The 26,666-nt window shown below is 42.3% G+C and overlaps 2 protein-coding genes across 10 annotated transcripts; one reads left to right on the forward strand and one right to left on the reverse strand.

The window, feature by feature from the left end:
* Positions 1 to 1,872: 1,872 nt before the first annotated feature.
* HNRNPAB (heterogeneous nuclear ribonucleoprotein A/B) lies at positions 1,873 to 26,548 on the reverse strand. 6 transcript variants are annotated; one of them, XM_059860245.1, is made up of 9 exons: positions 26,388 to 26,548; positions 25,999 to 26,274; positions 22,971 to 23,139; positions 22,727 to 22,885; positions 22,217 to 22,348; positions 20,493 to 20,601; positions 20,247 to 20,399; positions 20,084 to 20,168; positions 1,873 to 2,578 (listed from the first exon to the last, which is right to left on the reverse strand). In XM_059860245.1, the coding sequence occupies exons 2-8, from the start codon at positions 26,235 to 26,237 to the stop codon at positions 20,098 to 20,100; spliced, it is 1,032 nt and encodes a 343-aa protein (XP_059716228.1). In that variant the 5' UTR covers positions 26,238 to 26,274; positions 26,388 to 26,548; the 3' UTR covers positions 1,873 to 2,578; positions 20,084 to 20,097. The 6 variants fall into 6 exon arrangements, with proteins under 6 accessions (XP_059716228.1, XP_059716231.1, XP_059716230.1 ...); XM_059860247.1 differs by lacking the exon at positions 1,873 to 2,578 and adding an exon at positions 11,936 to 12,143; XM_059860246.1 differs by lacking the exon at positions 1,873 to 2,578 and adding an exon at positions 19,503 to 19,827.
* Positions 9,152 to 18,299, forward strand: PHYKPL (5-phosphohydroxy-L-lysine phospho-lyase). 4 transcript variants are annotated; one of them, XM_059860243.1, is made up of 13 exons: positions 9,152 to 9,283; positions 10,797 to 10,880; positions 11,639 to 11,798; positions 12,388 to 12,462; positions 13,264 to 13,372; positions 13,467 to 13,583; positions 13,778 to 13,860; positions 14,138 to 14,363; positions 14,632 to 14,786; positions 15,321 to 15,410; positions 15,557 to 15,687; positions 16,100 to 16,155; positions 16,261 to 18,299. In XM_059860243.1, exons 2-12 carry the CDS (start codon positions 10,826 to 10,828, stop codon positions 16,117 to 16,119), a joined length of 1,221 nt encoding a protein of 406 aa, XP_059716226.1. In that variant the 5' UTR covers positions 9,152 to 9,283; positions 10,797 to 10,825; the 3' UTR covers positions 16,120 to 16,155; positions 16,261 to 18,299. The 4 variants fall into 4 exon arrangements, with proteins under 4 accessions (XP_059716226.1, XP_059716224.1, XP_059716225.1 ...); XM_059860241.1 differs by having other exon boundaries at positions 9,158 to 9,283; positions 10,762 to 10,880; XM_059860242.1 differs by having other exon boundaries at positions 9,257 to 9,283; positions 10,762 to 10,880; positions 13,285 to 13,372.
* Positions 26,549 to 26,666: the final 118 nt, after the last annotated feature.

A 26,666-nucleotide genomic window follows, 5' to 3' on the forward strand; every position in this document is an offset into this window, starting at 1 on the left:
GTAGCTGAGGATGAACAGTGTTCCCTGCTCATGCTGCAGTGTGAACTAACAGTACTGAGCCAGCCTCGTGTGCCTTACTGCATGAAGGAGGGCAAAATCCCTGTCCTAATTTGGCTCTCAACTTCATATTTGCATTGTACATGCGCATTAAAAGGGTGAAAAAACCTGGCTGAAAACAAAGAAAAGAAGGATGCAGCCCTAAAAATGGAAGAAGCTGCTGTCTACTGTCTGGTCAAGCAGAAGAAGGATTTGCAACCTGCAGAGGAAACAAAGCCAAGCTCCATTCATCACTACCTGCTATGGGTGTAATGGAAACAGCAATTCTGGGGCTAAACTGAACAACCTTGACTGCCTGTGGTTATTTCCTCTACAATCAAAAGAAACTTTTCCTCAAGAGGAAGCACCTCTGGGTCCTGTTCTGGGGTCTGAGCCTGAAGATGTGCCAGCACTTTGTTACTGTGGAACACAAATTCCCCAGGAAGCCTCTGCTGCAGAATTTCAAACCAGAAAAACCTGACAATAATTTCAGTGCAGGGAGCTGCAGGACAGGGAAGGCTCTGCTCAAGTCCCTTCTTAAACAATGGAGCACATCATGTTGCTCTTGGGGCTCTCAGAAATTGGGAGTTTGGAGTATTTAATTGACTTGGTTTGTGGGGTTCATTTGCTTTTTATTTCTTCTTGGTTTACATGGTTTTAACTGTAAACTAACTCTGCACTCTCCTCTTGTTGTCTTATTTTTCTTCACCTTTTCAGTCTCTTTTGTTAAATTATCTCTTCTCAGGCACATCCTATGCAGAGCAGGGTAGTGGATAAAAATCATTATTATTATGATATCTGCATATGCCACTGTGGGATCAATTAAAATTGCAAACTACTCCACAGTTCAACATTTTTAAGATATTGAAAAAACAGCAATTGTGCAGCAAAGAGCCATAAAAAAATATTTCAAAGAGGAAGAAGATGGCTTACAGCCGAGTCTGTTCAGCTCACAATGAAGATCAAGAAGCAACCAGATTCCTTTACAGGGAGGAGATACTTTGTATTAACAAGTTTTTAAACTGCACAGAGAAAGATATACAAATACTCATCCAATGGGTAGAAGCTGAAACCACACAAACTGAAAACAGTAAGCTGTGGATTTTTATTGGTAAAGCTGGTTAATCCTAACCAGATCAGTGATATAATTGCTATGACCCTTATGCCCTTTTCATTTAACAGATCATGGCTGGAGGGAATACTTTGCTCAATACAAGTTGCTGGGCTCTGAGTGGGAGTTTTAGGTGAAATTGGGAACTGACTGTAATTTCAAACACGGTTTTATGGTTCTTTGTGGCCTTGATCTTAGACAATACAGAAGGGAGGCAGTTTTGGTGCACTGAGCAGACCCAAAACCTCTGTTAGGATTCTTGCTTCATTGCCACTCTCACTGCAGCTACGGCCAGAGTGGGCTTGAGAGAGGGATGGGACTTTCCAGGTGCACCCTGCCCTGTCCAAGCTGACCTAGTGCTGGAGGTCCTGGTCCAATATTGTGAACAGTGGGAATGTGCTTTGTGCTCCACACAGGTAGGGTGATGCCCGGTGACAGTTCTCAGCTGGCTGTGGGTGTCCTGGAGTTTATCCCAGGAGTCAGGGTGAGCCTGTGCTCTGTGCTGGTCAATGCTGGAATGGCCACCAAGCTCAGGAGAGGTGACACAGCCTCAGGGCTGTGGGCAGTGCATTTGTACCTGGTTGGCTGCTCAGGGGCTACACCTACACACCACTGGCTTTGTGGCTGTACTTGGCATCTCTAGCAGTTACTCACCGTTTCCTTGGTCACCATACAGATTAAATCCATGTTAAATTCAGACCAACTAACAAATCAAGAAACAACAATTATGTAACTCAAAACAGCAATGAAAATGCATTTTATTTACTTCCATTTCATGTTCTCGGCTATCACTTTTGGTGTAGGGGTTTTTAAAGGCATAAGGAGCAGCTAACAAGCTTCCACTGGCCTTTAGTGCTTTTAAAAAACCCCTTTAATATCCCAAATTAAAGCTAAAAATTTTTCTGTGAAAGGTTGAAGGCAAATCTCTCATTGATGTCACCAGGAAGATCTGTAATTGTTCCTTTAATGTACAGTTGCTCTTCCCATCTCCCCCAGTCATCTCCAAACTAAAAGCAGTTCACTATTCCAAACCACACTGTGGGCTTCTACACTCAAATTCCTGCACGTGTCGTGTTCATGGAACTTCTTTCAATATCAATGAGAGTTCAGTCCCCAGAATGACTGCAGAAAGCACAAGAATCTGGAAGTGTCCACAAACAATCTACAATGCAGATAGAAAAGTCTTGTTTTACATACGCTGGCAAAAACTAAACAGCTTTCTATCTAGCTCCTACTTGAAGAAGTTTGATATCACTGAAGCTACAAGACAAGCTAACCTCCAAAGCTTATGAAATTATATTAAAATTTATATTTTCTCTGAGGAAATACCCCGAAGTCCTACTATCTTCAGGTAAACAAGTCAGTATTCCGTCTTCAACTTGTGGAATATCCAGTGCTTGTTGTAGGCATCAACTGTGACCACTGCCAGGCCTGCAAAACATTGATACAGAATACCAGAATAGTGCTTTACCCTCTCACCACTCTGCAAGGCCACCATCCCCCTCCCAGCACAAAGCCTCTGCTGCCACAGCACCCAAGCAATTTGTTTGTAGTGGAGGAAGGCTGGAATTGCCACTCTAGCACAGTTGTATCCATCCCCACCAGTACTGCAGCTCAGCTCCCAAACCTTTTTGTGATAGTCTTTGGAAATTCCCAGGCAAAGGCCCTTGGTTCTGCTTGTACAAAGATCATCTCTGCACGTGCAGCCACTCAGGAATGTTCAGGACACTGGACTCACTGCTCAGGTGCAGAGGCTCCTCTGGACTCCTGCTGCTGCCACTCCCACAGGAATGCTGGCAGGCAGGGATCCTGCTGCACACTGCTGCCACTTTGGCTATGAGGAACTCATCTGAGGAACCAGTAGGTCTCCTGGATCTGTCCCCACTCCTTGGGAGTGGTACATCCACTCTACCAACCCCTCATCACCAAAGGAGCAGAGCCCCATGGAGAGGAGGGAGTGGAGCCCCCAGCAGGGCTCTCACTGGCACCTGAAGTCCTGCCTTGTCCCCAGCTGAGATTGGTGCATTTGGCCTTTAGATGCTGAACAGTGTCCCTGGTTCCCTGCCCATGGCACAGAGCTGGACCTCCATCACCTTTAAAGACTGTTCCAAGCCCAGCCATTCTGTGATTCTCAATCATATCATTCAAATCAACAGACTTTATTAGAGAAACTGTTGGGTTTTGTACTGATTACACAGAGTCTAAGAGGAAATTTGTTTATACTTCCATGTACTTTACACACAAACATATTTAGAAGAGCAGTTGTTAAATACAGAGCAGTCATGATCTTACTGCAGAGAGTTGAAAAGATGTGCTTTGCTCTGCAAATTCATGCCAGATCCTTTGATTATTTTTTCCTTCCATATGAAAATGTTTATGTGGGTCTTTCTGAATACTTTGTGAATAGCTCACAAAGACAAATTTTACTTCTAGATAGTACTGGCAGCCTTGCTCAAAACTCAGTCATGATCTCAGCCTTTCACAAAGCTTAGGGAGTTTTTCCCCCAGGAAATCTCTCTTCTTTTGTTTTCCCCTCTGGTTTGAAAGAATCTGAGACTGCTTTACAGCAATTCCAAAAAGCAGCTGAATGTTACCACTATATGTCAGCAGCAATGAATATGATTGACAGAGAAGCTGCTAATGCTTATGAAATGTGGGTCAGGCTGAGACTGAGCCACTGATTTTTCTTGATTCCTAAAATATTTGGTGTAACTTCATAGATTCATTAATAGACATTCTGGGTAACACTGAAGTTACTTATATTGGGGGAACCTGAAACTCAGACAGATATATTTTTGTTTTCTAGTCAACAAAACAAAATTGCTGCCTCTAATTCAACTGCATGGTGCTTTCCATGAGGTTAGGGCTGCCATGTCTGCTGCTGCCCAGGAGCAGAGGACACACAGTTTTCTGTACGGTTTCTTCCATGTCAAACTGTAGCTAGTGACCATCTTTCCAGTCACCACCAATGTCCTCTCTCTTAACACCACTGTAGCCCATTGGGTTTTGGAAGCAGAGTTCCCAAACTGAACCATAAGGGCACAAGAAAAAAAAAAAAAAACCACAAGAAAAACCTTTTAGGGGTCTCTTAAGACCCCTAAAAGGTTTTTCAGCCCCAAAGCTCTGCAGGCAGGGTTGCCTTGCTGTGTCACACAGCAAGTGCACTCCGTGACTGAGGCTGGAGCTGCTGCTAGCTGTGGCTGTGTCAGTGCTGGTGCTCCAGGAGTGCTGATGCTGCACCCAGCTGAGTATGGGAGCACTCCCTAAAGCCTCTGGGGAGGATGGATTTGGGGAAGAAGGGAATAAGGCAAAAAAACCCCATGTGTGTAACTGCACAGCTTGACAGGAACCTTGCCAGAGCATGAACCCAGTAATTTGGCCTGTTCTCATGGGGACAAATGTGATTAATTAAGAGTTTTGAAGATCAGTCATGGCTTGGCCAGTGAATTTTTTTCGGATTGCAAAACAGGTGGCAGAGAAATCCTCATCTGACCCCAAACTGGAACTGTTCCCAAGTGTCAATTCATCAATATTTTAGTTTAAAAACATCATAATCAAGACATTGCCACATGCTTTGTTTTATTCCCATGGAGAGTCACCTCTCCTGTATGCACTGCTCCTGACACTTCCTGTATATATAATGGTGATGAATTTATTTCTGTATGGATTTTTCTCCTGTGTATTTAAAAATAAGAATGTTTATTTTAATGGTAAGTGACTTTTTGATGTGTTTTTTTTAGGAAACCAATACATAAAATATTTAGATGAGCTTTTGTCTTCTGTAATTTCATAAATTCAGCATTTTAAATCCTTAAGCAAACCAGCAAAACATGTGGGAGGTTTCAGCAGTTTAAGACATCCCATGCAACGATGCAAAGTAATCCATGGAAATGATACCTGTGGTTTTAAGATTGTTATAGTAACCACTACTCTGGGTTAAGTTTCTGTTTTGCACTCAGCCAAATACAGCAGGTCTTGGGCAAGAATGCAAGAACTCACACATTGCAATGCACAACTGATTAAAATAAGTAATAAAAATTAATTAAACTATTAAGATGCCATAAGGTTTCCAGCTTTCTCATAATGGTAAATAACTCCCCTGGCCTGTCAATGCAATATGGGCATTATAGAGGTGAATGCTGGTTCAATGCTGCCCTCTAGAGGAAACTTTTTTTTTAAATACAAGTAAATTTTATGCACATTTTGTGCTGTGACAGTGTCTCTTAATTTACAGCACACCTGACTTTTGTGTAACTCTACAGTTTGAATAGATACTTGTAAAACCAGGAGTGCATGGTTAGAAATTTTTTTTTTTCCAAATCTAGTATTTCTTTCTTGGGAAATACAACTGTATTCTCACGTTTTTTCAGTCCCAGATATCTGTTGGGACACATATCTGTAAATTCTCTGTTGCCCAGATAATTTACAGCATTACACACCTGTTGTAGGTTTCCTGACACATTTCTATTTTTAAAATTCTGAGCATGGAAGCTCTGAATTATTTTCTTCGTAGGCAACAGATTTCTCTCTAAGATATGTAAAATATGAATAACTAAAAATGATTAAGATATAAAAATTTAAATGTCCCCAAACCACTCATCCTGGACAAATAGTGCAGGTATGTGGCTGAATTCAGATCAGTGAGCTTGGTTCCAATGTGGTCTAGCAGAAGAAGGAGTGTCCAGAGGTGGAAAGAACCTCAGTATTGCTTTGTTGAATTTGAAATTCCTGCTTTTTTCCTGTTCAGGACAGGCTGCATGCTGAGCAGCACAGCCAGCCTTGAAGAGGTTTAACCAGGAGATTTTCAAGTGAGAAGTTACACATATGGATAAATTCTAAAGGCCTCTGACACTCTAACTTGCCAAGGCAATCCCTGTGGCACACACTGAACCTGGCAACTTTACAGGACAGCATTTATGTAAGCACATTTCTAGACCCTTTGCAATAGTGGGCTGTTTTGTTTTTTTTAAAAAAAAAGGAAGGGACAGAGAGAAACTGGTCACTCCAGTTAGTCCAGTCTCAGTGTCACTTACTGCAGTCACTGCCTTTTAACCATGTCCCTGGCACTGCACTGGACCTGACCATAATTAGCTCAGTTTGAAATACTCCAGAGCTCCACCTGGGGGAATCTATTACAGACTGAAGCAAACCAGTGAGTAAAAAAAACATTTCCTGAACTTTATTTTCCCTTGTGATAATTTAGATTAGTAAGCTAAAAATTTGTTTTAGTACTTTCACATCGCCAGGTGAACTACTGCAAATTTGCCATCTGCTGGTGTCCCATTAGATGGCACAAGACAAGGGATGTGTGACTGTTGTGTAACCTGCAGCTAAAGTCAGTGCTGAAAATCTGTCACTTAGATATGAATGGAGGAAGGACTTAATAGATGATATTATTGTATACTACTGTAGAGAGCCTGGGGGAAACCACAGCAAGGCTGGGAAGCACAAGTTTTCCATGCATAAGAAGTTGAATTATTGACAAGAGAGTGGAGTAAGAAATACATTAGTAATATTTGTGGTTTTCCTATTATTTAGGACAAACAATTAATTCCAGTTTTGTTAAGTTCTGCTAGAAGTTGCCTTTAAGTGTGGTTTCATGGAACAATTAGCTCACTTCTGTGTCAGCTCACTTGTGTGGTTACTTACATAACTTAGATATTAGTGAACAAAAACTTTAAAAGGAGGTGACCCAAGCATCTGTAAATGACACTGATCCCATCTGCTGTTTTTTATTATCATGTTAAACACTGTATTTAAAAAGTTCATTTGATAGGAATTTATTAAGTGTAGGTGAGTGCTTATCAAACTTGTATTTCTGCAATTACATTAAAAAATTACAGTCTGGTTTTGCAAAGCAAAAGCACCCATGATATCCACTGAACTTGTAAATTTAACAGGAAAGGTCCTAAGCTGCCATCAATGCAAATGAGAGCTGGAGCCTGTTGTGTTTGCTGGTTTGTTTCACAGATTGTAGTTTTATAAACAATTTCACAACAGCTTTTTGAGTTTCAGCTTGGGTTTCTTTTTCTGCTATCTTAAAAACAATCAAAAATACTGAATATGAAGAATGTTCTGCACAAATACCACAGTCAAAACTGAAAGTTCCCTGCTTTGCTGCATTCCATGATTCTGGACACAGAAATGATACAAAACTGGTGTGTACACAAGCATTTGAGAAACTGTACCTGTTGGTATCTCAAATCTGTATACAGTTTAGAAAAATAATCCAACATGTGCCTTATCTGTCCATATTTGTTTTGAAATTATGTCAATAGAGCTTAATCCTCTACCACATTAGGCAGGTGTCCCTTATTTACATGAGTGGTTGCATCACTCCAGGGAGGCTGTTCAGAGGAGAAAGGGCTGTTTGTGTGTTTGCAGCCTGCCAAAAATGAGTTTTGAATGTATTTACATGGTATTTTATACAAAACTGGCTAAATCTCTGTATATGACCTTTGAAAAGAAATATATAGATATTAAAATTACAGAAAATGTACTTAACATCTCCATGTGCAAACTTTTTGTGACTTTTGATCATGTATGTGCCACGAAAAGTATTCTATTTACTCTTCTTTGGGGAACAACTACTTTAAAAATGAAGGCATTAATAACAGTATTTCTTATCCATTGTTTTAACATGTTAAAATGGTATTAATTAGTACTGCATCATGTATTTCTAGTAAAGCTGTAATGGACAATACATTACCTTGAGACCTAAAAAACTTTTTTTCTTGTGCTTGTTTTTAATAAAAGCAAAGATAGATTTTAAAAAATGGTCTCTGTACAGATTACTTTTACAATTGTGTGAATATGTATAATGAACTCTGCATTTGTAACCAAGAGTAAACTTTCCAAATTGTAAATGTTCAGGTTGTTATTATAAATAGCTAGTAAATATCTTAACCAGACAAGAGTTCAAATAAAGATTAACAGCCATTATTAACTTTTTTCTCCACTGTCTTTTATTACTTAAAACCTGACCCTTATGAAACAATGGACTTAGACTAAGTTCAATCTAACTTTAAGTACATAGCAATTTGGTTTTGCATTCTCCATATTGTACAAAATTTAAACTGCTCCTGTGTTCATCAAGTAATTGCTGCTAGAGATAATTATTGGTGGCTGTATCTAGTGAGCAAAGTCTGCCAAGTGTAGTTTTAAAATTATCAGTTCTGTTTTTCTAGAGTTTTTAAAAGCTATTTGTCAGTTTGAACCAAAAGAATGTGAACATGTATTTGGAAGGAAAAAAAATGCGTCATCTTCTAGAATCAAGCTGGAAAAGTTGATGAACTTGGCTATGGGATACTCTTGCAGTAGCAGAACTCAATCCATCACAGAACCTCCTTTCTGGTTCTTTATCCTATTTTTCTTTAGGTAATCCCAGTCAAACAGGAATGGAAGAAAGATCATTGTAATCTGATTGACAGCATTTCCTCCTTTAATCCTAACTATTGCCTGCTTTGTTTAGGATTGGCTCTGAAGGAGTCAGTCAGGTGTCTACCTATCTGCCGCCAACCACAGGGCTACAACATGTAAGAGGCTGGGTTTACTTCTGCTTTAACACGGATGTGGAAGAATTATTTCAGTTCTACCCGCTACCCGCTTAATTATTTTCAACTATAAAAGAAACTTCTTCAACTTGTATTTCAAACAAAGAGTGCTTTAGCAGTACTAATGATCCTGAAAGCCCGTTCCTCCCTCCGAGGTGGGTGGGGTGTGGGGCTGGATGAACCCGAGCAGTGTAAAGCCCTGGGGTGTGCAGTTTAAGGATCAGCTTGTCCCCATCTGTCCCACTCCTGCCTGGGAGGGAAGCGCTGCCCCGCCCCGCCGGGTCCCTGGTGAGCTCCTGCCCCGCTGCCGGCGCACGCAGGACCCGCTCCGTGCTCCGGGAGCCGCCGGGGCTGCGCCGGGCGCTCCGGCCGGGCAGTGCCCGCGTCCCTGCGCCGCTGCCGCTGCCGCCCCTCCCCTCCCCTCCGGCCCGGCCCCCGCGGGAGGCGGCCGCTCCTCTCCTCCCTCCCTCCCTTCCTTCCTTCCCCTCGCTCGCTGCCGGCCCGCGGGCGGCTCGGCGGCCATGCGGGCGGCACAGCCGCGCTCCCGGCAGCAGACTCTGGCCCTGCGGCGGCAGCTCGTCGGGTGAGTGCTGCGGGCGCGAGGCCGGGGCCGGGGCCGGGCGGGCGCTGCCGCCGGACGTGGCGGGGAGCGGGGCCGAGCCGCGGGCCCCGCCCGGCGGCAGCGCCATCGCGCCCGGGCTGGAAGCAGCGGCAGCGCCGGAGCGCCGCGCCCGCACAGCCCGGTGCGCTGCTGTAATTAAGAGGAATTAGCCTTTCTTCAGGAGGGGGATTACGAAACTGCACTGTAAAACCCGTATGATACCGAGAGCGCCTGTTTAGAGTCTAAACTGCTTAGAAAGCGTTTTCTTTGAGCTCGGCGGAGGCACGGCTGGAGCTGAAGCCGTGCTGGGCCAGGTCAGCCACTGTTATAGCCTGTCTTTCAGGAAACTAATTGTACCAAAACCGTGATGAAATTAACAACAAACGTCTGCTCTCTTTGACAGATGAGGGACTAGACTCAGTTCTAAACTTTCCATTACCGGTGATGTTTCAACCAGCCTAAACAAAGTCTTAACTCTATAGACCATCATCAAGTATGGCAACACAACTCTTATTTAACTGAGGGAATATTTTCGTATCATATATATTCAAATCCTTAGCTACTTTTATGTGCTGCATAAATACAAGAGTTGGGCTGAAAGTAAATGCTAAAATTAGAATTATGCTAGTTACATGCACCTGAAAAATGCTACACTGGGTATCAAATCTTTTTCTGATTTGCCACTGGCAACAGAGACCCTGCCTCTGCAAGCACTTTCTTAGCATGTTTTGAACAGTTAGGAGAAGCTTACAAAAACCCCCAACTGTTTTGCCAGCTCACAGAGAAAGTATCGAGATACCTACTGGGAGGGATAATGAAGCACTTTCTTATGTCACCATTGTCCTTTGTCATCCATTTGACAATGGCTTTGTATTTATTGTCAAATTATTTCTGTATAAGCCATCTTTTCCTAAATGAAGTATGGAAGTTTGGCATTGCCCTTCAGCCTCAAATCTCTTTGCCACTTAGGCAAATGTATTTCCATTTTACTTGTTTGGCAATTCATTTAAAAAGTGAAACAAATGCACTTAAGTAAGCCCAGACTTATAAAATCACTCGGTGTTCTAGCTATGGTTAGTGAAGCTGTAACAATCACCTGCAACAAACTGGAAAATCAGGATGTTGGCAGGACTAGCAAGAACGTAATGAGAATAATAAAAAGAACATAGCACAAAGTAAGAGACACAAAAGAACAAAAAGGGCAGACAGCACAGACAGTAAGGAATTGCACTTAAGTCAGGATGAAGCTGTAGAGGCGAGTCCTACTGCTTTGGCTGGACCCTAGAGTAGGATTTTCAGGTGTGGAATGGGCTTTTTTCCTGGTAATCTAAGAAATTTGAGTGCAAGGCCTTTGGTTTAGGGGCCAAAACCCGGATGACTGTGCCAACAAACAGGAGAAATGCCTTTTACCAGTAGGATAAACTAAACTCACTAAGATATTTTGCTGATGCTTGTCATAGCTCTTCTTGCAAGCTGTTTTTTCCTAATGATCCAGTGAAGATCACGAAGGCAAAAGGCCAGTATATGTATGATGAGAATGGGAGACAGTACCTTGACTGCATAAACAACGTGGCTCATGGTAAGCTAAAGTCATGGCGCTGGATGTTATCTGAAGCTGTGGTTTTTTAAGCAGAACAAAGAACAATCAGTACTTCTACTGCACTTGCCCTGTGCTGGGATGTTTCATTGGAAAAGTGGAAGGAAACTTTCTTGAGCGTGTAGTTTGGGGAATTACAGTGTTCTTGAATTTGGGTGTGTGAATGTGCTTTCCAGACTTGCTTCCTGTCCTGTCTTCCGAGAAATGTGTCTAAAGCATACAGATTTTTTTCCGTGGAAACTGAAGTAAAGCACCTCACTGTAAAATGAATAAGTGACATTTTATGGGTTTTGTAAAAGTTACTGTTAAGTGTACAGTCACAGAACCACTGCTCAATGTGGTGCCTTAGTTGTGTATATTTAAGTGACTGCTGCTTTCTTACAGGATTTGAAATCTCTCTAATCTAACCCCTACCAGGGCTAGTAATTCTTTGATAGTAAAGCTTACCTGCTCCTTCCAAAACTCCTGAACTGTGTCAATGCCTAAATCCAAGCATCAAATCAGACACTATTTGTTTTAGCATATCAATTTCCAGTATTAACTACAAACCTTAAATACAGTGGGATGCAACTTCAAACCTTCTGAGGAGCACAAAAATATTTTTACAAAATATACCATTATAAGGCCCTACTGATAAGATCTCTGTACTATTAGAGAAATGTAAGTGTTAAGCTGGCATGTGCATAAACACCATGGGTAATATGAAGAACTCTCAAATCACTCTCCACATTCTCTTGCAGTTGGGCACTGTCACCCTGATATAGTAAAGGCAGCCCATGAACAGAATCAATTGTTAAATACAAATTCTCGTTACCTTCATGACAACTTGGTTGATTATGCAGAAAGACTTTCAAAAACACTACCTGAGAAATTATGCATCTTCTATTTTTTGAATTCTGGGTAAGTTGGGTACATTAGAATTGATCCAGGGGATTTACTAGGTATATACAGACAAGTACACACTTTCTTATCAACAACCAATTTCTGGTGTGGATGACTAGATACTGACAAAAACATGGGTCTGGTTCTGCAAGCTCTTGACCTGGGAACAAAACTTGTGCTTTATTTAAGAAGGGTTTTATTCTATTTGTAAGACCTTGGACCTCAAAACAGTAATGTAAATATTTGCTTTATTAGTTTCTTGTCTGATTTGTCTTCTGACTTGACAGTTATTCTCAAAATTAAATGTATCAATGCATTGCTTCTGGGGGGGGGGAGGTGTACATATTCTTAAGCAAACTTCATCTGAAAGAAAAAAAAAAAAGCCAAATTGTTTCTCAGAAAGTAGTTCCTGTACTCTGGCTTTTTCAGACGGATTGTGTTCTTGTGAACAGTCCTACCTAGTGAGTGCTGATTACTAAGGAATTTGTGCATAACATGCATCAAGTTTTGTCTGTTCTCTGCAGACACAAAGAGCAGTGCAAGGGAGGTTAGATTTCAAAACTCAAGATATCCACAATGAAACAATTACTGAATTTTTCCATGGTAGGTCTGAAGCCAACGACCTTGCCCTGCGACTGGCGCGGCAGTACACAAAACACGAGGACGTGATCGTTGTAGACCAGTGAGTACATCGGCAATTTGGAGGTACAAGGCTCAGTTTTGGCCCATGGTCAGAGCATTTCTGAAATCCTCCTGTAGTAGAAAGACTGTAACCAGAAAGCTGAGGTAATTTTTCCCTCTGTTGAGTACTTGCCAGCCCAGCCCTGAGAGCTGTGGTTGGGCTCTCCAGTACTTGACAGCTGTTGACACACTGGAAGGAGGCCATCAGTGGCCTGCCACGATGGGAAAGGAGCCACAGCAGTGAGAGGGGCTGGGTTTGTTCAGCTGCAAGGGACAGCCAGATAGATCTCACTGCAACTACAACTGTCTCATGGGAAGGAGCAAAAAAAAAAAAAAAGGGAGCCAGGCGTGAAGATGTATGGTGACAGGAAAAAATAACTCAGATGTTAAGTTCAAACCTGAGGAATTTTGATGAGACATAGGAAAAAAAGTCTTTTGCCATGAAGGGAATCAAATATTAGAACAGGATGCCTACAGTCACTGGAAACTCCATTGCTGGAGGACATTCAGAAATAGGTCCTTCCCATTCTGCAATCTTGTGATACTGCTCAGGTGTTCCCTGCTGTGATTCCAGTCACTGGTGCAGGCAAACCAGTGCTAAATCCTGTCCCTCTGCATCCTTTAGATTGGAAAAAAAAAAAAAAAATCCAAGTAGTACTAAGCTTATTGATAGAAAAGAAATTGTAGAGCTGTTCTCAGCTTAAGTTACTGAATTTCCTACCAGGTGATAGCAGCTGGCTACTTTTTACTATTGGAATGCTAATATTAAAGAATTCTTGATACTGAGGAAATTACTGTTTAGTTCTGCCAATTGTTTTTTAAGTGCTTACCATGGACATCTGACATCTTTGATTGACATAAGCCCATATAAATTCAGAAATCTAGAAGGACAAAAGGAATGGGTCCATGTGGTATGTACTTCAGCCTATACCTATCAATTACTTGTAAATTGAATGAAGTTGTTTTTATGATATACTGAATGTAGGATATTATTCCTTTGCATAGGCTCCTGTTCCAGACACATACAGAGGACTTTATAGAGAAGACCATGAAGATCCAGTAACAGCCTATGCTGATGAAGTAAAAAATATTATTGAGCATGCACATAAGAGAGGCAGAAAGGTAAGACATCATTTCCTTAACTGTTTGTCTTGTCTTAGAAATGAATGTGCCTGACATTAAGTACAATTAGTTACTAAACTAAGTGGTATGGACTTGTGAAAAAGATCCCATTAATAGACAAAAACCATCTAAGGACAAAGAGCTTGCTCCACAACTTTCTGTAATATGTTTAAATATTATATGCTGTGTTTTAGATTGCTGCATTTTTTGTTGAATCTCTACCAAGTGTTGGTGGTCAAATCATTCCCCCAGCAGGATATTTTCAGAAGGTTGCAGAGTAAGTGGTCATTCATTATCTTTTTTAACTTAACATATTTGGTAAATAGATAATTCTCTGCCTGCTGAAGCATTGGTAGGAAATTACCCAAGCCTTCACATTAGAATGTCAGCTTTGTATATGGCAAAGATCTGCTTATAAACACACAGTATGCAATACAGGCTTGTATATGTTTGTTTCCTCCAAGTTTGCAAAGTAACACTTTCTGCATGTTCCTAAACAGTAAATGCTATCTTCTCTTTCCTTTTAAGAGACAATCAAATCTGTTTTGTTACAGGCATGTGCACAAAGCAGGAGGTGTATTTATTGCTGATGAAATTCAAGTTGGCTTTGGCAGGGTTGGCAAGCACTTCTGGGCATTCCAACTTCAGGGAGAAGATTTTACACCTGATATTGTCACTATGGGGAAGCCAATAGGAAATGGGCACCCACTTGCTTGTGTAGCAACAACAAAAGAAATCGCAGAAGCATTTGCGGCCACAGGAGTGGAGTATTTTAATACAGTAAGTGAACAGCTGCCCACTTCTGTAAAGGAGCCTCAGGATTAAAATTAGATACTCATGCTGCATTTTTATTAGTATTTACCACACAGTAACTGAAGAGGAACTGTGTCACTGTACTATTTCTATGTTTCTAGTCTGTGTCTCTATGTATTGGCTCCATCTGATAAAAGCAGTAATATGCTCTTTGTATCAGCGGCTACACTTTCACTGACATGATTTCATCTTTCTTCTGTTTCCATGGCTCTGTGTGTTCCTTTCCTGGGCTCAGTTTGGTGGGAACCCTGTTTCATGTGCCATTGGATTAGCTGTGTTAGATGTAATTGAGAAGGAACACCTTCAGGCTCATGCCACAGAGGTAGGCAAATTCTTGATGAAGACACTCAAGGAGCAGCAACTCAAGCATCCCATCATTGGTGATGTCAGGTATCAGTGCATTATTTATATTTTTAGCTGCTTTCTCTTTGGTTAAGTCCATCCAACAGATGTTGTTTTGAGAAATTAATAAAATTTTGTGTTTTCAGCAAAAATAAAGAGCATCCTGTACAATTAAGTAAAACAAACTTGAGCTGATCAGAAGTCTTATATACTTTGCCACTCTGGGCCACTACTGTTTTATCAATTTATTAGCTGCTCAAACTGTTGAACTGCTCCAACAGCTACTGTTCAAACTGCTGTTTGAACTCAAAGTTCAAGTGCACAGGGTACAGAAGTGATGAGCTAGATGGGAAAACATACTTAACATCCTGTCCTGCTCTGCCAGTGTGAGGAGACAGAAGTCTGAATTACCACATTTCTTCAGAACAGCAAAACCTTTTTCTAACAGTAGCCAAACATCAGGTAATTCTCATGCAGTAAAGGTCTGGTGCTAAAAAAAAAAACCTCATTTTTTTAGTTCACTTGTAGTTTCTTCCTCTGACACTGACTCTGACAGACTGAGTCGTTTTATTTCTTTTACAGAGGTTGTGGCTTATTCATTGGAGTGGACTTAGTCAAGGACCAAGCAGAAAGGACTCCAGCCACAGCAGAAGCAGAGGATCTAATAACAAGGTACAGGAGTTGCTAAAACACAACCAACTGGCCAAAACCAAAACCAGCCAGTCTAGAAAGGCACTGTGTGACATCCTGCAGGCTGGTGTTGTAAGTTTTTCTGAGCTACATGCAGAGGTAAATGTCTTATTTATTGCTCTTTCCAGACTTAAAGAAAAATGTATTCTACTGAGTACAGACGGGCCAGGAAGAAATGTGCTGAAATTCAAGCCCCCAATGTGTTTTAATATGGAAGATGCAAAATTTGTTGTGGAGACAATTGACAAAATACTAACAGGTAAAAAATTATCAAAACCCTCAAAAATAGTGGGTGGTTTCTGAACTTTCTTGAAGACAATGCTGAGCTACTGAGCCTGATTTTCAGAAGTGCAAAAATGGAGCCAAGATGGTAAATGCTAAGCACACAGCCTTCCCTCCTCAGTTATTCTGTGAAGTTCTCCAACAAAACTACTTCCTCTGCAGATACGTGTGCCTTTTAAAATAGCTTTGCTCTGGATGAGGTTAAGTGTTTTAGCTATCCAAACAAGCACAGTTTGTAAAGTATGTCCCCATGTTCCTGAAAGCTGTAATCTATGTCCTTTTGCCACTTAGCTTTTTATACAACTTCTACACACTTAGCATTAAGAAAGTTAGTGTAAAAAAGTCCCAAAGTCATGACTTTTCAAAGTTGTTGCTTATTGTCTCTCCAGATATGGAAAAAGAAGTCTGAACCAATAGAAAACACCTATTTGTTCCACCTGAGCAGGTATCTACCTATAGCCACCCAGTACTATTTAAAAGCCAACTTCCTAAACATAACTTCACAAGCACTGTCAGAATGAAGCTTCCTCAGAGATGCTTTTACTCAAAGTTTGCAGGAATTTCTGGGAATCTCCAGGCATGGACCACTTGTGTACATCCAGCATTCACAACTGCCCTCCATCAGTCTGACACTCCCAGCAACACTGTGTGCATCACTTGTAAGCGATGGCCAACTTGTCCCAGACGTGACTGTCTCTAGAGCATGCAAATGACTGCACATCCACAAACAGAGCTTTTCTGCTTGCTGCTCAGTGCCTTCAGGCTCCAGCCAGAAGCTGCTCCAGGCTGCATAACCACTTCTCAGCAGATCTCCCCTTAAGTGTCATTTCAGGTTCACAGCTAGCATCTCATCCTTCAGGATCCATTTACCCCTAGACTCAAAAGTTTGTGGGAATCAGAGTAAGATTGGTCTTGTTAAGTCTTCAGAGCCTTGTTATGTCTTCATCTGTTGAGGTCCCTCAGTAGGTTGCCAAGAGAACATCTAGCTGCAACTCAGTTTGCTGCACACCCATGAGCACATGTACACTTACAGTTAACACCTTGGTAACAACACCCTTTGTACACTTAGTACTTCTTCAAACTACCCTGACTTAAAGACACCCACATGTTTAGTAGAGCTCTGGATAGCTGGGCAGGAATGCACCTAACATGGTCAGTGTGAGCAGTGTAATCATTAGTGGCCTCAACGACCATGAGATTCACAGTGCTATGGCCCTGAGCTAAGGAGAAATATGGTTTTAGTTCAGTGTATATTAGTATAGCAGGCACAAGAGAATGTGTTAATATTTTATTTAGCAAGTTAATGGAAAGACATACAGCTGTTTATACTACTTATTCTTAGGAACAAAAATATTACTGAACAGTGCCAGTGCAAATTAGAGGCCTAATGACTTAATGTACTTATCTGTAATCTAAACTAAGCAAGAAAAATGCCTTTATTTTCTACAGGAAACCAAGAATGCAAAAAGCCTCTTACTAAGTACAGTACTAGTAAGACACTTACATATAATGTAAGCGAAAATGAGGCAATGAAGTAATTTCTTTTAATGATACTTTTACAAAATAAAACCCATAACATTATTTTCTTTCCATAGGTTTCAAACAATGTTCAAGATCTACTACTAAGAAACATTATTCTACTATAATAATGCACATTTAATCTTTATCCTAGCATGTCTCAGACCAGATAAGTCACCTTTGATTTTTCTGTTTTCATTTATCTTGGTTTTTAGTAAAAGCTCTAGGAGAAATAAATTTTACAAGAGCTTGTCTCAACTCTGGCAGTGTGGAATTAGCTTTTATTTAAAACTGATTATAAAGGAGGGTTTTTCTAATGGCCACTACAAAATACGTTTGCTAAATTTATGTACTTTCAGGTTATGACTTTTTCAAATTAGGATGAACCAATGGATGTTCAGATATTTTCAAGTCTTCAGCTACCTATGGAAACACCATTCCAGGTGCCAGTACACCCAGTCCTTCCCAGGACTCTGATGAGTTTCAGCAGCCAGTGTCAGAACAAGATCCCTAAGTAGCACTAGATTCAACAAACACTCTCAAGCCACCAGGTCAAGTCAAAAACTTCAGTTCCAAATTCCTGACATCAAACACATGAAGGACAGACAGCTGAGGGCTATGGCTCCCAAACCACTTATTACAAACACAGTCTGTCCTCAAAAAATATCCAAGTAGGATTAGTAAATTTAGAGTAGTTTACAGCCATAAGCAACAACCTTGTGTACAAGCCTTTACTTTCACCAGGCAGTTCTTTGTATCACAAACTTTTCATGCAAAGAAGAAAGGGAAAAGCCAGCTCTGCATTTAAGTACCAGTATCCTCAGTTCCTGCCTAAGGCCACATCACCTGTTAAGGAAGCATTACCTGAGCACCTACTTACAAAAACCACAACAACACCAGCTGACAAACTCTCGCTAGGACACAACTAGCCAAAAGGACTGCAGTACAATGGTCCTAGTACCATGCAATTTTCCCACTGGAGGGCCAAGTGCTTGCTAGAAAAATATTCTGCTACCCTTTATTTCACATAAAAAATATTTAAAGTATGTAATAAAGTATTTAAATTTTAAATCTTGAGACAGTAATACTTCTAAATACTGTACTCATTTGTTTCAGTGGTTTTTTATTTGCAAGTATGTCAGGCTGGAGGTTACATGGTCCAGCTGTAAAGTTGTCAACTATAAGATTTAAAATCTAATTTTTTTTTTCAATATTCAAAAGACTTCCACCTAACACCAGAAGAGTCTTGCAGACTTCTAAACTCACAAGCAAGTTTTTCTTTACAAGGACAACCAGCAGGGAGCAGCAGATTATAGTCCATGCAGAAATAGCTGCACCCCTTGTTAAAAAAATTGGAAAGGTCATTAGTTACATATGTTTGTTTCTTGTCTTAGTTACTTGGTTTGATTCCACTTCCAGGTGTTACTTTTTCAAAGAGAATTTGTTACAAGAAAAACATATTGCCAGATTTTAGCTTTAAAATGAGATTAATATCAAATTGATCACTGCAACAAAGATTAGAAGTTTATTTTGTGCAGTAGAACTTGCTACTTATATTCTGCAACAAGACAGGCAAATCACATGACAGTTATTGCCGTCAAATAGCAGTAAACTAACAGTAAAGTCAAAAAAGGAGAGTATTTCTAGCTGGTCACTCATCTCTAGAGAAAGAGATGTTTTTTCCACCCACAACTGCAGTGGAAGTTCTTTTAGCCTTTTCTACTATACAAAAAGGCTGCAAAAATTCAGACTTTGCATTGATAATTGAATGTCTGTCCAACCTGCCTTTCAAGGCAGTTATATACAGCCTATTAGTAACTTGCAAAACAGTCTCAGACAGTGAAATATGGAGTAAGTGCAGCCAGCTTCTTGCACACCTCTTGGCTCCCTCCTGTAGTCCTGTCCAGACTCCCAAGCCCTACCTGAAACCTACAGCTCTGGCTCCTCCGAGCAGAGCCCAAAGCACACACCACTCCAGTTACTCTGAGCCTCTGTGCTTGCCTAGAGCAGAGCCACCACATCACCAGCACAGCCCCACCACAGCTGGGGCTTCTCACCTGAGCTCTCTTCCACAACATCCAGACAGAAGTGACAGCAAGTTTTAGCTGCCACTTAAGCTGCAAGTGAGCACACCACTACCAACACAGCCTTCTAGTTTTAAGATTAAAAACATTTAAGCACAACTCAATCTATCAAGGTATTGCCATGAACTAAGTTTTGGGAACAGGATACTGGTGTTTCACTAACACATGAGCTGAAGAATGGCACAAGACACTAGATTACGCCTTTTTTATTTCAAAATCTAGGATAGCTTCAATATCCATGTCATGGTGAATCAGAACACATGTAAAATACCTTACAATACATTAGATTCCAAAAAGGTACCAAAAAGTACAGTAAAATTAACACTTCCATTACAGGAAATGTATGACACAAAAACAATACAAAATAAAAAGGTGGAAAGTGACACTGGTTCCCTAAGATGCATCTCATTCTGTACAACTGGAGTAATGCAGAGTCCATAGTTAACTCCAAGAGGCAGTCCCTAGATGCAGAGCTGCAGCTTTAAGCAGACCCTCAAAATCAGTTTCAGTTTAACCTATTAATAAAATCATTAATTAATATCTTCAGCAATGCTGAAAATTACACACCACACTGTCTAGACAACTAGTTATTGGTAAGTATTAAACATGTAAAACATTTCCAGGGAGCTCTTCCAAGTAAGATGCACATTTAACAGGCCATAGAAATTTATTGTAAAGTTAAATTTGGTACAGAACTGAAGTATCCATCTACAGCATTGTATACAAAAACCTATGCAGTCATTTTCCAAAAGAGACCATGCCACTGCATACCTGAATAAGTTTGATCAATATGGCTTGTAGTTATTCTGATGACCACCACGTCTTGGTGTCTTCCCATAATTTGCACTGCCTTGACCTATGAACAAGAAAACAAATGCATTAAACTGCTAATTAGTTATGCTTGCTTATACCCAATACAGTTCTCTTTACTTACTGTAATCATAGCCTGGTCCATATCCATAATACCCATATCCTGAATAATCATAGCCTCCATAGCCACCATAACCTTGCTGATAGCCGTATCCTTGATTCCCATAACCCTGGTTCCAGTAATTGCCATAACCTTGATTCCAATTTTGACTTTGAGCTATAGAAGGGAAAACCATCCACAAAATCCCATTTTAGTACACACAACTTATTTAGAATGTGTCCATACTAAAGTAGTGTGTGTGGTACTTACCGCCGCCTCTTCCACCTCTGCCTCTTCCTCCATAGCTACCTCTTCCTCCACCACTACTGAACTGTTGCTGCTGGTACACTTCTTTTGGCTGTGCTACCTTAATCTCACACTGCAAATAAAAAACAAGGAAGAGTCTGTAAAGTGTCTCAGAGCAGCACTGCCCCACCTGAGCACCTGGACAAGCCAGAGGTTCCTCTGGAGGCAAAGGAGGTGTACGTGCTGTGCTCCTGGTCAGGTGAGCGGCACTAATGCACATCCATCTGATTTATTGTGCCACCTGGGCAAAGGTCAGCCTTTCCAAGAGGCCACTGGTCTCAGGGCATTTTATCCTGCCTATTCCCTACCATCAGTTTCACCATGGAAGAGGTGCTGAGGTCACCTCTCCTGCAGGCGCCACAAGGCTGCCCTCTCACCTGGCACAAGCTCCAGGACAAGGCTGTTGCTAGCAGACTGCTTCACCTGACCTGCACTGAATGAACAGGATTCTGAGAAATGCACAAAAAAAGGAGTTTTCCTGGCAGCCACTGTACACCCTAGACAGTGTATGTGGATGGACTGCACCACACCCCCACCAACACCTGAAATCACCATTTATCAAATACTAACAGGTAAAAGCAACCAGAACTGACATTTCCAAGATAGGTTCCCAGGCTGCTGTTCAAGCTGTCAGACAATCACCAGGTTCCTGGATCTGTGCACAGTCCAAGACTAAAGCTGAAAAGGAACAGCATCTGAGCAAGCCTGGCGTGGAGTTCTTTACCACAGGGCCTTTAAGGTAATCTGCTTTTTATTATCTATGGCTATAGCACAAAAATAAATCATAGATATGAAACAAATTTCTCAGCTCTCTTGGCATTTAGGCATTCATCTGTCCTGAAAACAAACTTCATTGCTAACCGGTGACTTTCCCATTGCATTAGGTTTGCCAAAATTTGTTCTGTGTCAAGACCAGTCTTAAACTAAATGCAATCCAAGTCAGTGTCAGACAGTATGACCCAGTGTAATAAACTCTGAAGTTATGTGGTCAGCACTGGCCTCAGAGCAAGGGAACAGGGACACCTCGAGCCAGTACACATCATTTGCCTCCAGTCCCTCTACATTTGTTGATCCATGAGTCTCCCTCCATTAGCAATTTCCTCAGAGGAGCAGTCAGCTGGTCAGAGCACCTCACACCACCCTTACAGTAGGTCCCATAACCAGCTGACCCAGCCTAAGCTTCCCTAAGTGTACATTCACTCCCTTGGTCCTTGTAGTGGGTTCACATTACAAGATTTGGGTAGCAGGGGGGCTGCAGAAAGGGGCTCCAAAAGAAAAGAAAGCAGAAGCTGTCCTCCAGCAGACAGGGCAACTTTCAGCAGATGCTTGCAAACTTAGGCATCTGCAAGGCTTTCACTGATGCAAGTGCTCTGTGCTGAAAACAGGCATCTACCTGCTAGAATGGCTTACCCTGCTACACAAGCAAATTTCTCCACATATATTTAATGAATGCAATTAGGTACTTAATGTACAAAAGGCCCTAAAATCCAGCAATGAAAGCCACAAGTATTGTCAAAGAGCTTTGGCAGCCTCTGTGACAGAATTTAGGGCAAAACACTGCTATGGTAAACTTCAACCTGCCCTTATTGTAAACTTGGTACTTTGACACAAGAGGTCTACAAAAGCCTTTTCAGGTTATAGATGTAGAGGTATAATCCTTGGGCAAAGAGTTACAAGTCGGTTTCTACCTTGCTTCCACTGACGTTATGGAATTTCTTCTCCAAAACCTTCTTCACTGGATCCTCTTCCTTGAAAGTGATGAACACAAACCCCCTCCTTTTGTTGGTCTTTGGATCCATTGGCAGTTCAATTGCTTCAATCTGAAGATGTGAAATACTATTTTCAGATTCATGTTTTAGATGAACAGTTAAATGCACAGAAACTGGGACAGCAAAACTGTAAATTTTCTCTTTATGCATATTATGCAACACCAGAGCTGCAAGCCTTTCTATGCTATCAGTGCCTTTCAGATCCAAGATTTCCATTTTCAACTCTTCAAACTGGTTTTAACATCAGCTAAAATGCTTTAAGACAAGGGTCTCTAACTAGCAATGGAAGCACCTAGTGTGACCTAAAAGTGCCACCTTTTCTCTCAAGATGGGAAACTCCTGGATGTTACAGAAGGCTTGGTACATCTGAAGTTAGCTTACTTTGAAAGAAACAGCAACTGGAGAGTTTACTAAGATACCATTACACACCTCTCCAAACTCTCCAAAGTATTCCCTGATTTTCTCTTCTGTAGCTTCTGGATTTAGCCCACCAACGAATATTTTCTTCACTGGATCCTTTTTCATTGCCATGGCCTTCTTGGGATCAATTAGTCGTCCATCTAGTCTGTGCTCTTTCTGTTCCAGAACCTAAAAGACAGTGTGGTATGATTAACTCAAGCTGAAAAGCTTCCCCTAGAAGTTAAAAGACCTAAAATATTTAGCTTAAATTCACCTTTTCAACACTCCCAGGTTCTTTGAAGAGAATAAATCCAAAGCCTCTGGATCTTCCCGTGTTAGGGTCCATCTTTATCGTACAGTCGGTTACCTCACCAAATTTGGTGAAGTAATCTTTCAAGTCTTTTTTGCTTGTATCCCAACTGAGGCCACCAACAAACATCTTCCTGAAATTTCAAGGAGAGAAGAGCTATTCAGATTCAGGAAGCACTGAGAAAAGCCCATGCAGTAAGATGCTCAGTGGTACACACCTCAGCAGCATTGTCAGAACAGGACAGTCTGTTCCCAGTGCAACACCTGCATCTTGTCAAAAGCTGCTGATATTACAGAGCGCACAAGGGTGGGCTTCTCCCCCCTCTTTCTGAGGGAATGCCACAATGCACCCTGCCATTGTTTCAAAGATACAAAAAATAAGAATAGCCTGAAATATTTCTTGCCAGTAACTTTTGTTCTTAACAAAAGTATTCTATAATTTGCAAGAAAGCAGTATTGTTTATCAAGTACTGCCAACTCAGTTTTTGCAAAGAACTCAGGATCATTCCTACTGCTCTGAAAGCATTCAGCAAAGAAAGAATAAGGTATCAAAAGCAAAGTATTTGCTGTCTTAGGTTTTGGTTAATCAGCTGTAAAAATTTTAGTCCAGGTATCTGTGACCTCCAGTAACAGTCACATACAACAGATGGGACTTTGGACCTGCCTCAACTACTGTGTTGTGCACTTCTTCCTGCTTAGTTACTGCCTTCATCAGTACTACAGGAGTCTCTCCATCCTCAGTCTATAATTCCAAGTGGGCTGATACAGTTCTTCCCTGCCCACTTTCCCATACAAATACCCTCTGAAGGAGGATATCTAGCTCAAGGAACTAAATTCAAGGCACAACACAGAAGTGAAGCTAACAAACAAAACAGTGATAGCAGGCAATAAGGCATTTTTAAAATGCTCCACTTCAAATGAAAACATTAATAACATGGCTGCATTTTCTATTTTTGTAGTTTCCAAGGTAACAAACTAAGCTTTCAAAAGCATTCAAGCCTTTTTATCTAACTATAGACTGAAGCAGTTCAAGTTGCCATTACTCTTGTTTGGAGGCAACCTAGACTGACACTGGAAGGTAGCAGCACTTCAGAAATTACACTGTGCTTAGATAAAATTGGTTTTGTGTTTATGTGTAACTTTGCAATAATCGGCATCTGTTTATGTACAAGAGGCACTGGGGGGGGGGACACAACACACATCTTATGGGGGGGGTTTCCCTTTTTTCTTAAGCTCAACAAAATCATACCCTTTATCTCCTAAAATCAAGTTTTTTCAGCAGACCAAGCTGTGCACTCTTGATGTGTGCAGCAGGAAGCACCGGGTCCAAATACAGCATGTGCTTCATGCAGCCATTACAGCAGAGCCTTGGAGGAACGGCCTAACGAACTTTATTCAGCCTTTCAATACTAGGGCAAAGAAAGGGGCTTGGGGGATTCCTTCCCATGCCAACAGCTGACTGTAGCTGCTCTAACCTGTACGGACCGACAGGCTTTCCACAACACACCCTGTTCACCGCTGACCACACTTACAGAACAATCAAGAGATTGAGGTTTGACAGGAATTTGTCTGGAGGCAGCTTTGGCTGCTTTATGACATTGCCACATGCTAAACTCACCTCTCACCACAGCACTATGTGTTACACTTTGTAATTTGCAGTGCTTTGCTTTGTAACTGGAAAAACTGATACCTAATTTAAATAGCACAATATTTAAAACTTTTGAACCTTTGAAACTAAGACAAAACCCCGGTATTTTGCTTTTCCTTCAGAGGTCACATACTGGACAACTGCACCCTTAACACACAGTCTTTTTTCCTTCTTGAGTGTATTTGTGCAGCTAAACTGAAGCTTATTTTAGCTCATAACAAATCATTGTAAAATCAGTGCCCTGGACAGCACTACATTTTTCACATATGTCAATCCCTCTGAATAAGTGCTTTTCTAAGAAGTTTCATTTCATACCGATTTGGGTCTGAAGCTTGTCACCTCCTGTTCATGAAAGGAAAATACCATCACCCTTTTTTCAACAGAAAATACTCAAAACAGTTAAGAAAAATCCGAGCTAAAAGGCTTGGTTCGCAATCCTTCTAGTGTCTGCAAAGAGTACATCTCGTGGGAAGCTTGTGCAAGTGTAAGTCGTTCCTTTATAGTCAAAAATCTACTACACTGGCTTCAGAGTTCTGTTTAACCTAAGGGATCTGACCCTCTGGTTCAGAGCTCAGCAGTAACAAAGCGAGTTCCAATTAAATACACGGGGTAGCCTGAATAACAAAGAACTGCTTGAGAAATAGCCAGGTAATGTTCGTGTCAATTACGCGTGTTTATGAACAGACCAACTACGATAGGAAAGAAGTTCCTTTTGTATACACAAGGATTCCACCACCAAAGCACAGCGAAACTACATCGACTACTCCAGAAATCCCTTGCAAGACTTAAGGCATTTTCTGACAATGCTGCAAAGTAGCACACCAAAATAGCTCTTACCGATTTAAACACACCGCGCATTATCTCAATGGTGCTGATTTTCCTTAACTTCCCTTAAAAAATACTTAGATTATCAACGCTGCCTTCCAAGGCCAGGATTATTTTTAACATGCTTTACACAAAACATTCACATTTCCATCGACGCCAGCGGCGATGGGCCATGCGATCCCCGCAAAGTTTCAGCCAGTCCCCCTCCCCCAACAGAAAGCAACTCCTTCCATCCGCCCCTTTCGCTAAAGAGGGAAAGGATGAAGAAAACGCGGGAGAGGTAAATCCCCTTCCATTTTACAGCGTGAGACGGCAACAGCCCCGCTCAGCGCCCCTCCCCCAGCCGCCACATGGCGCCAACAAAAGGCAGCGCCAGAACAAAGGAAGCGCTGGTGCTGCAGGGCCCCAGCTCGGCGGGGCCGCTCCCGCCGCCCTCCCCGCCGGCACAAGTGGGGCCGGGGGCGCTGCCGCCGCAGGGCCGCGCCGGGCCCGGCGCTTCGCACATGGCGGCCGCGCTTACCCCGCGTCCTCCTCGTTCTTGCTGGCGTTGATCTGGTCGCCCTCGGCCCCATTCTGGCTTGCGGCCGTGCCCGCTGTTCCCGCCGCTGGGCCGGCTCCCGCCGCCGCTCCCGCTGCTCCTGCCGCTCCCGCCGCCGCAGCGGCCCCGCCGGTCTCGGCCTGCTGCTCCCCGGCGCTCTCGGCCGCTTCGTGCCCATTCTGGGTGGCGCCGGCCGCCAGCTGCTGCTCCGCTTCCGACATGGTGCCCCGTCTGCAGAGGCAGAGGGACGAGAGACGCCTGCGAGAGACGAGCGCGGGTCAGCGCGGCGGCTCCTCCCCGGCCGGGCCGGTCTGATCCGGTCCGCTCACACCCCTCCCCCTTCTCGCCGCCGCCATCCCGCTCGTACTCACTTTTAAAATCCGCTCCCGATAAAACCTGGGCTGACCGAAGTCTAATTAAAACCACCCCGGCACTGGTGCTGGAGCCGATCCCGCTCCTCGCGGCTGCTCCGCACCGGCCCCACCGCCACGTCCCCCTCAGACACGTACTCGGGCCCGCACCCGCGACGCGTGGCCGGCTTTATACCGCCGGAGCCTGCGCCACACCGCAACAAGGCGCGCTCTGATTGGATGTCGCCGCCTGTCACTCAGGGGATTCTGCTCTCACTGCTGGCTGCCCTCCCGCGGTAG

This window comes from Haemorhous mexicanus, chromosome 15, assembly GCF_027477595.1.
Source record: "Haemorhous mexicanus isolate bHaeMex1 chromosome 15, bHaeMex1.pri, whole genome shotgun sequence".
Taxonomy (NCBI): Eukaryota; Metazoa; Chordata; class Aves; order Passeriformes; family Fringillidae; genus Haemorhous; species Haemorhous mexicanus.

What these genes read in the sequence shown, in the direction of transcription:
- PHYKPL (XM_059860241.1), top strand. Translation starts at nt 9,222, where the DNA reads ATGCGGGCGGCACAGCCGCGCTCCCGGCAGCAGACTCTGGCCCTGCGG. An exon ending in TATTTTCAGAAGGTTGCAGA is followed by an intron (nt 13,861 to 14,137) that starts GTAAGTGGTCAT and finishes GTTTTGTTACAG; the next exon opens with GCATGTGCACAAAGCAGGAG. An exon ending in GAGTGGAGTATTTTAATACA is followed by an intron (nt 14,364 to 14,631) that starts GTAAGTGAACAG and finishes TCCTGGGCTCAG; the next exon opens with TTTGGTGGGAACCCTGTTTC.
- HNRNPAB (XM_059860245.1), bottom strand. Translation starts at nt 26,237, where the DNA reads ATGTCGGAAGCGGAGCAGCAGCTGGCGGCCGGCGCCACCCAGAATGGG. An exon ending in CAGAGGTGGAAGAGGCGGCG is followed by an intron (nt 20,400 to 20,492) that starts GTAAGTACCACA and finishes TCCCTTCTATAG; the next exon opens with CTCAAAGTCAAAATTGGAAT. An exon ending in TGGACCAGGCTATGATTACA is followed by an intron (nt 20,169 to 20,246) that starts GTAAGTAAAGAG and finishes TCTTGTTCATAG; the next exon opens with GTCAAGGCAGTGCAAATTAT.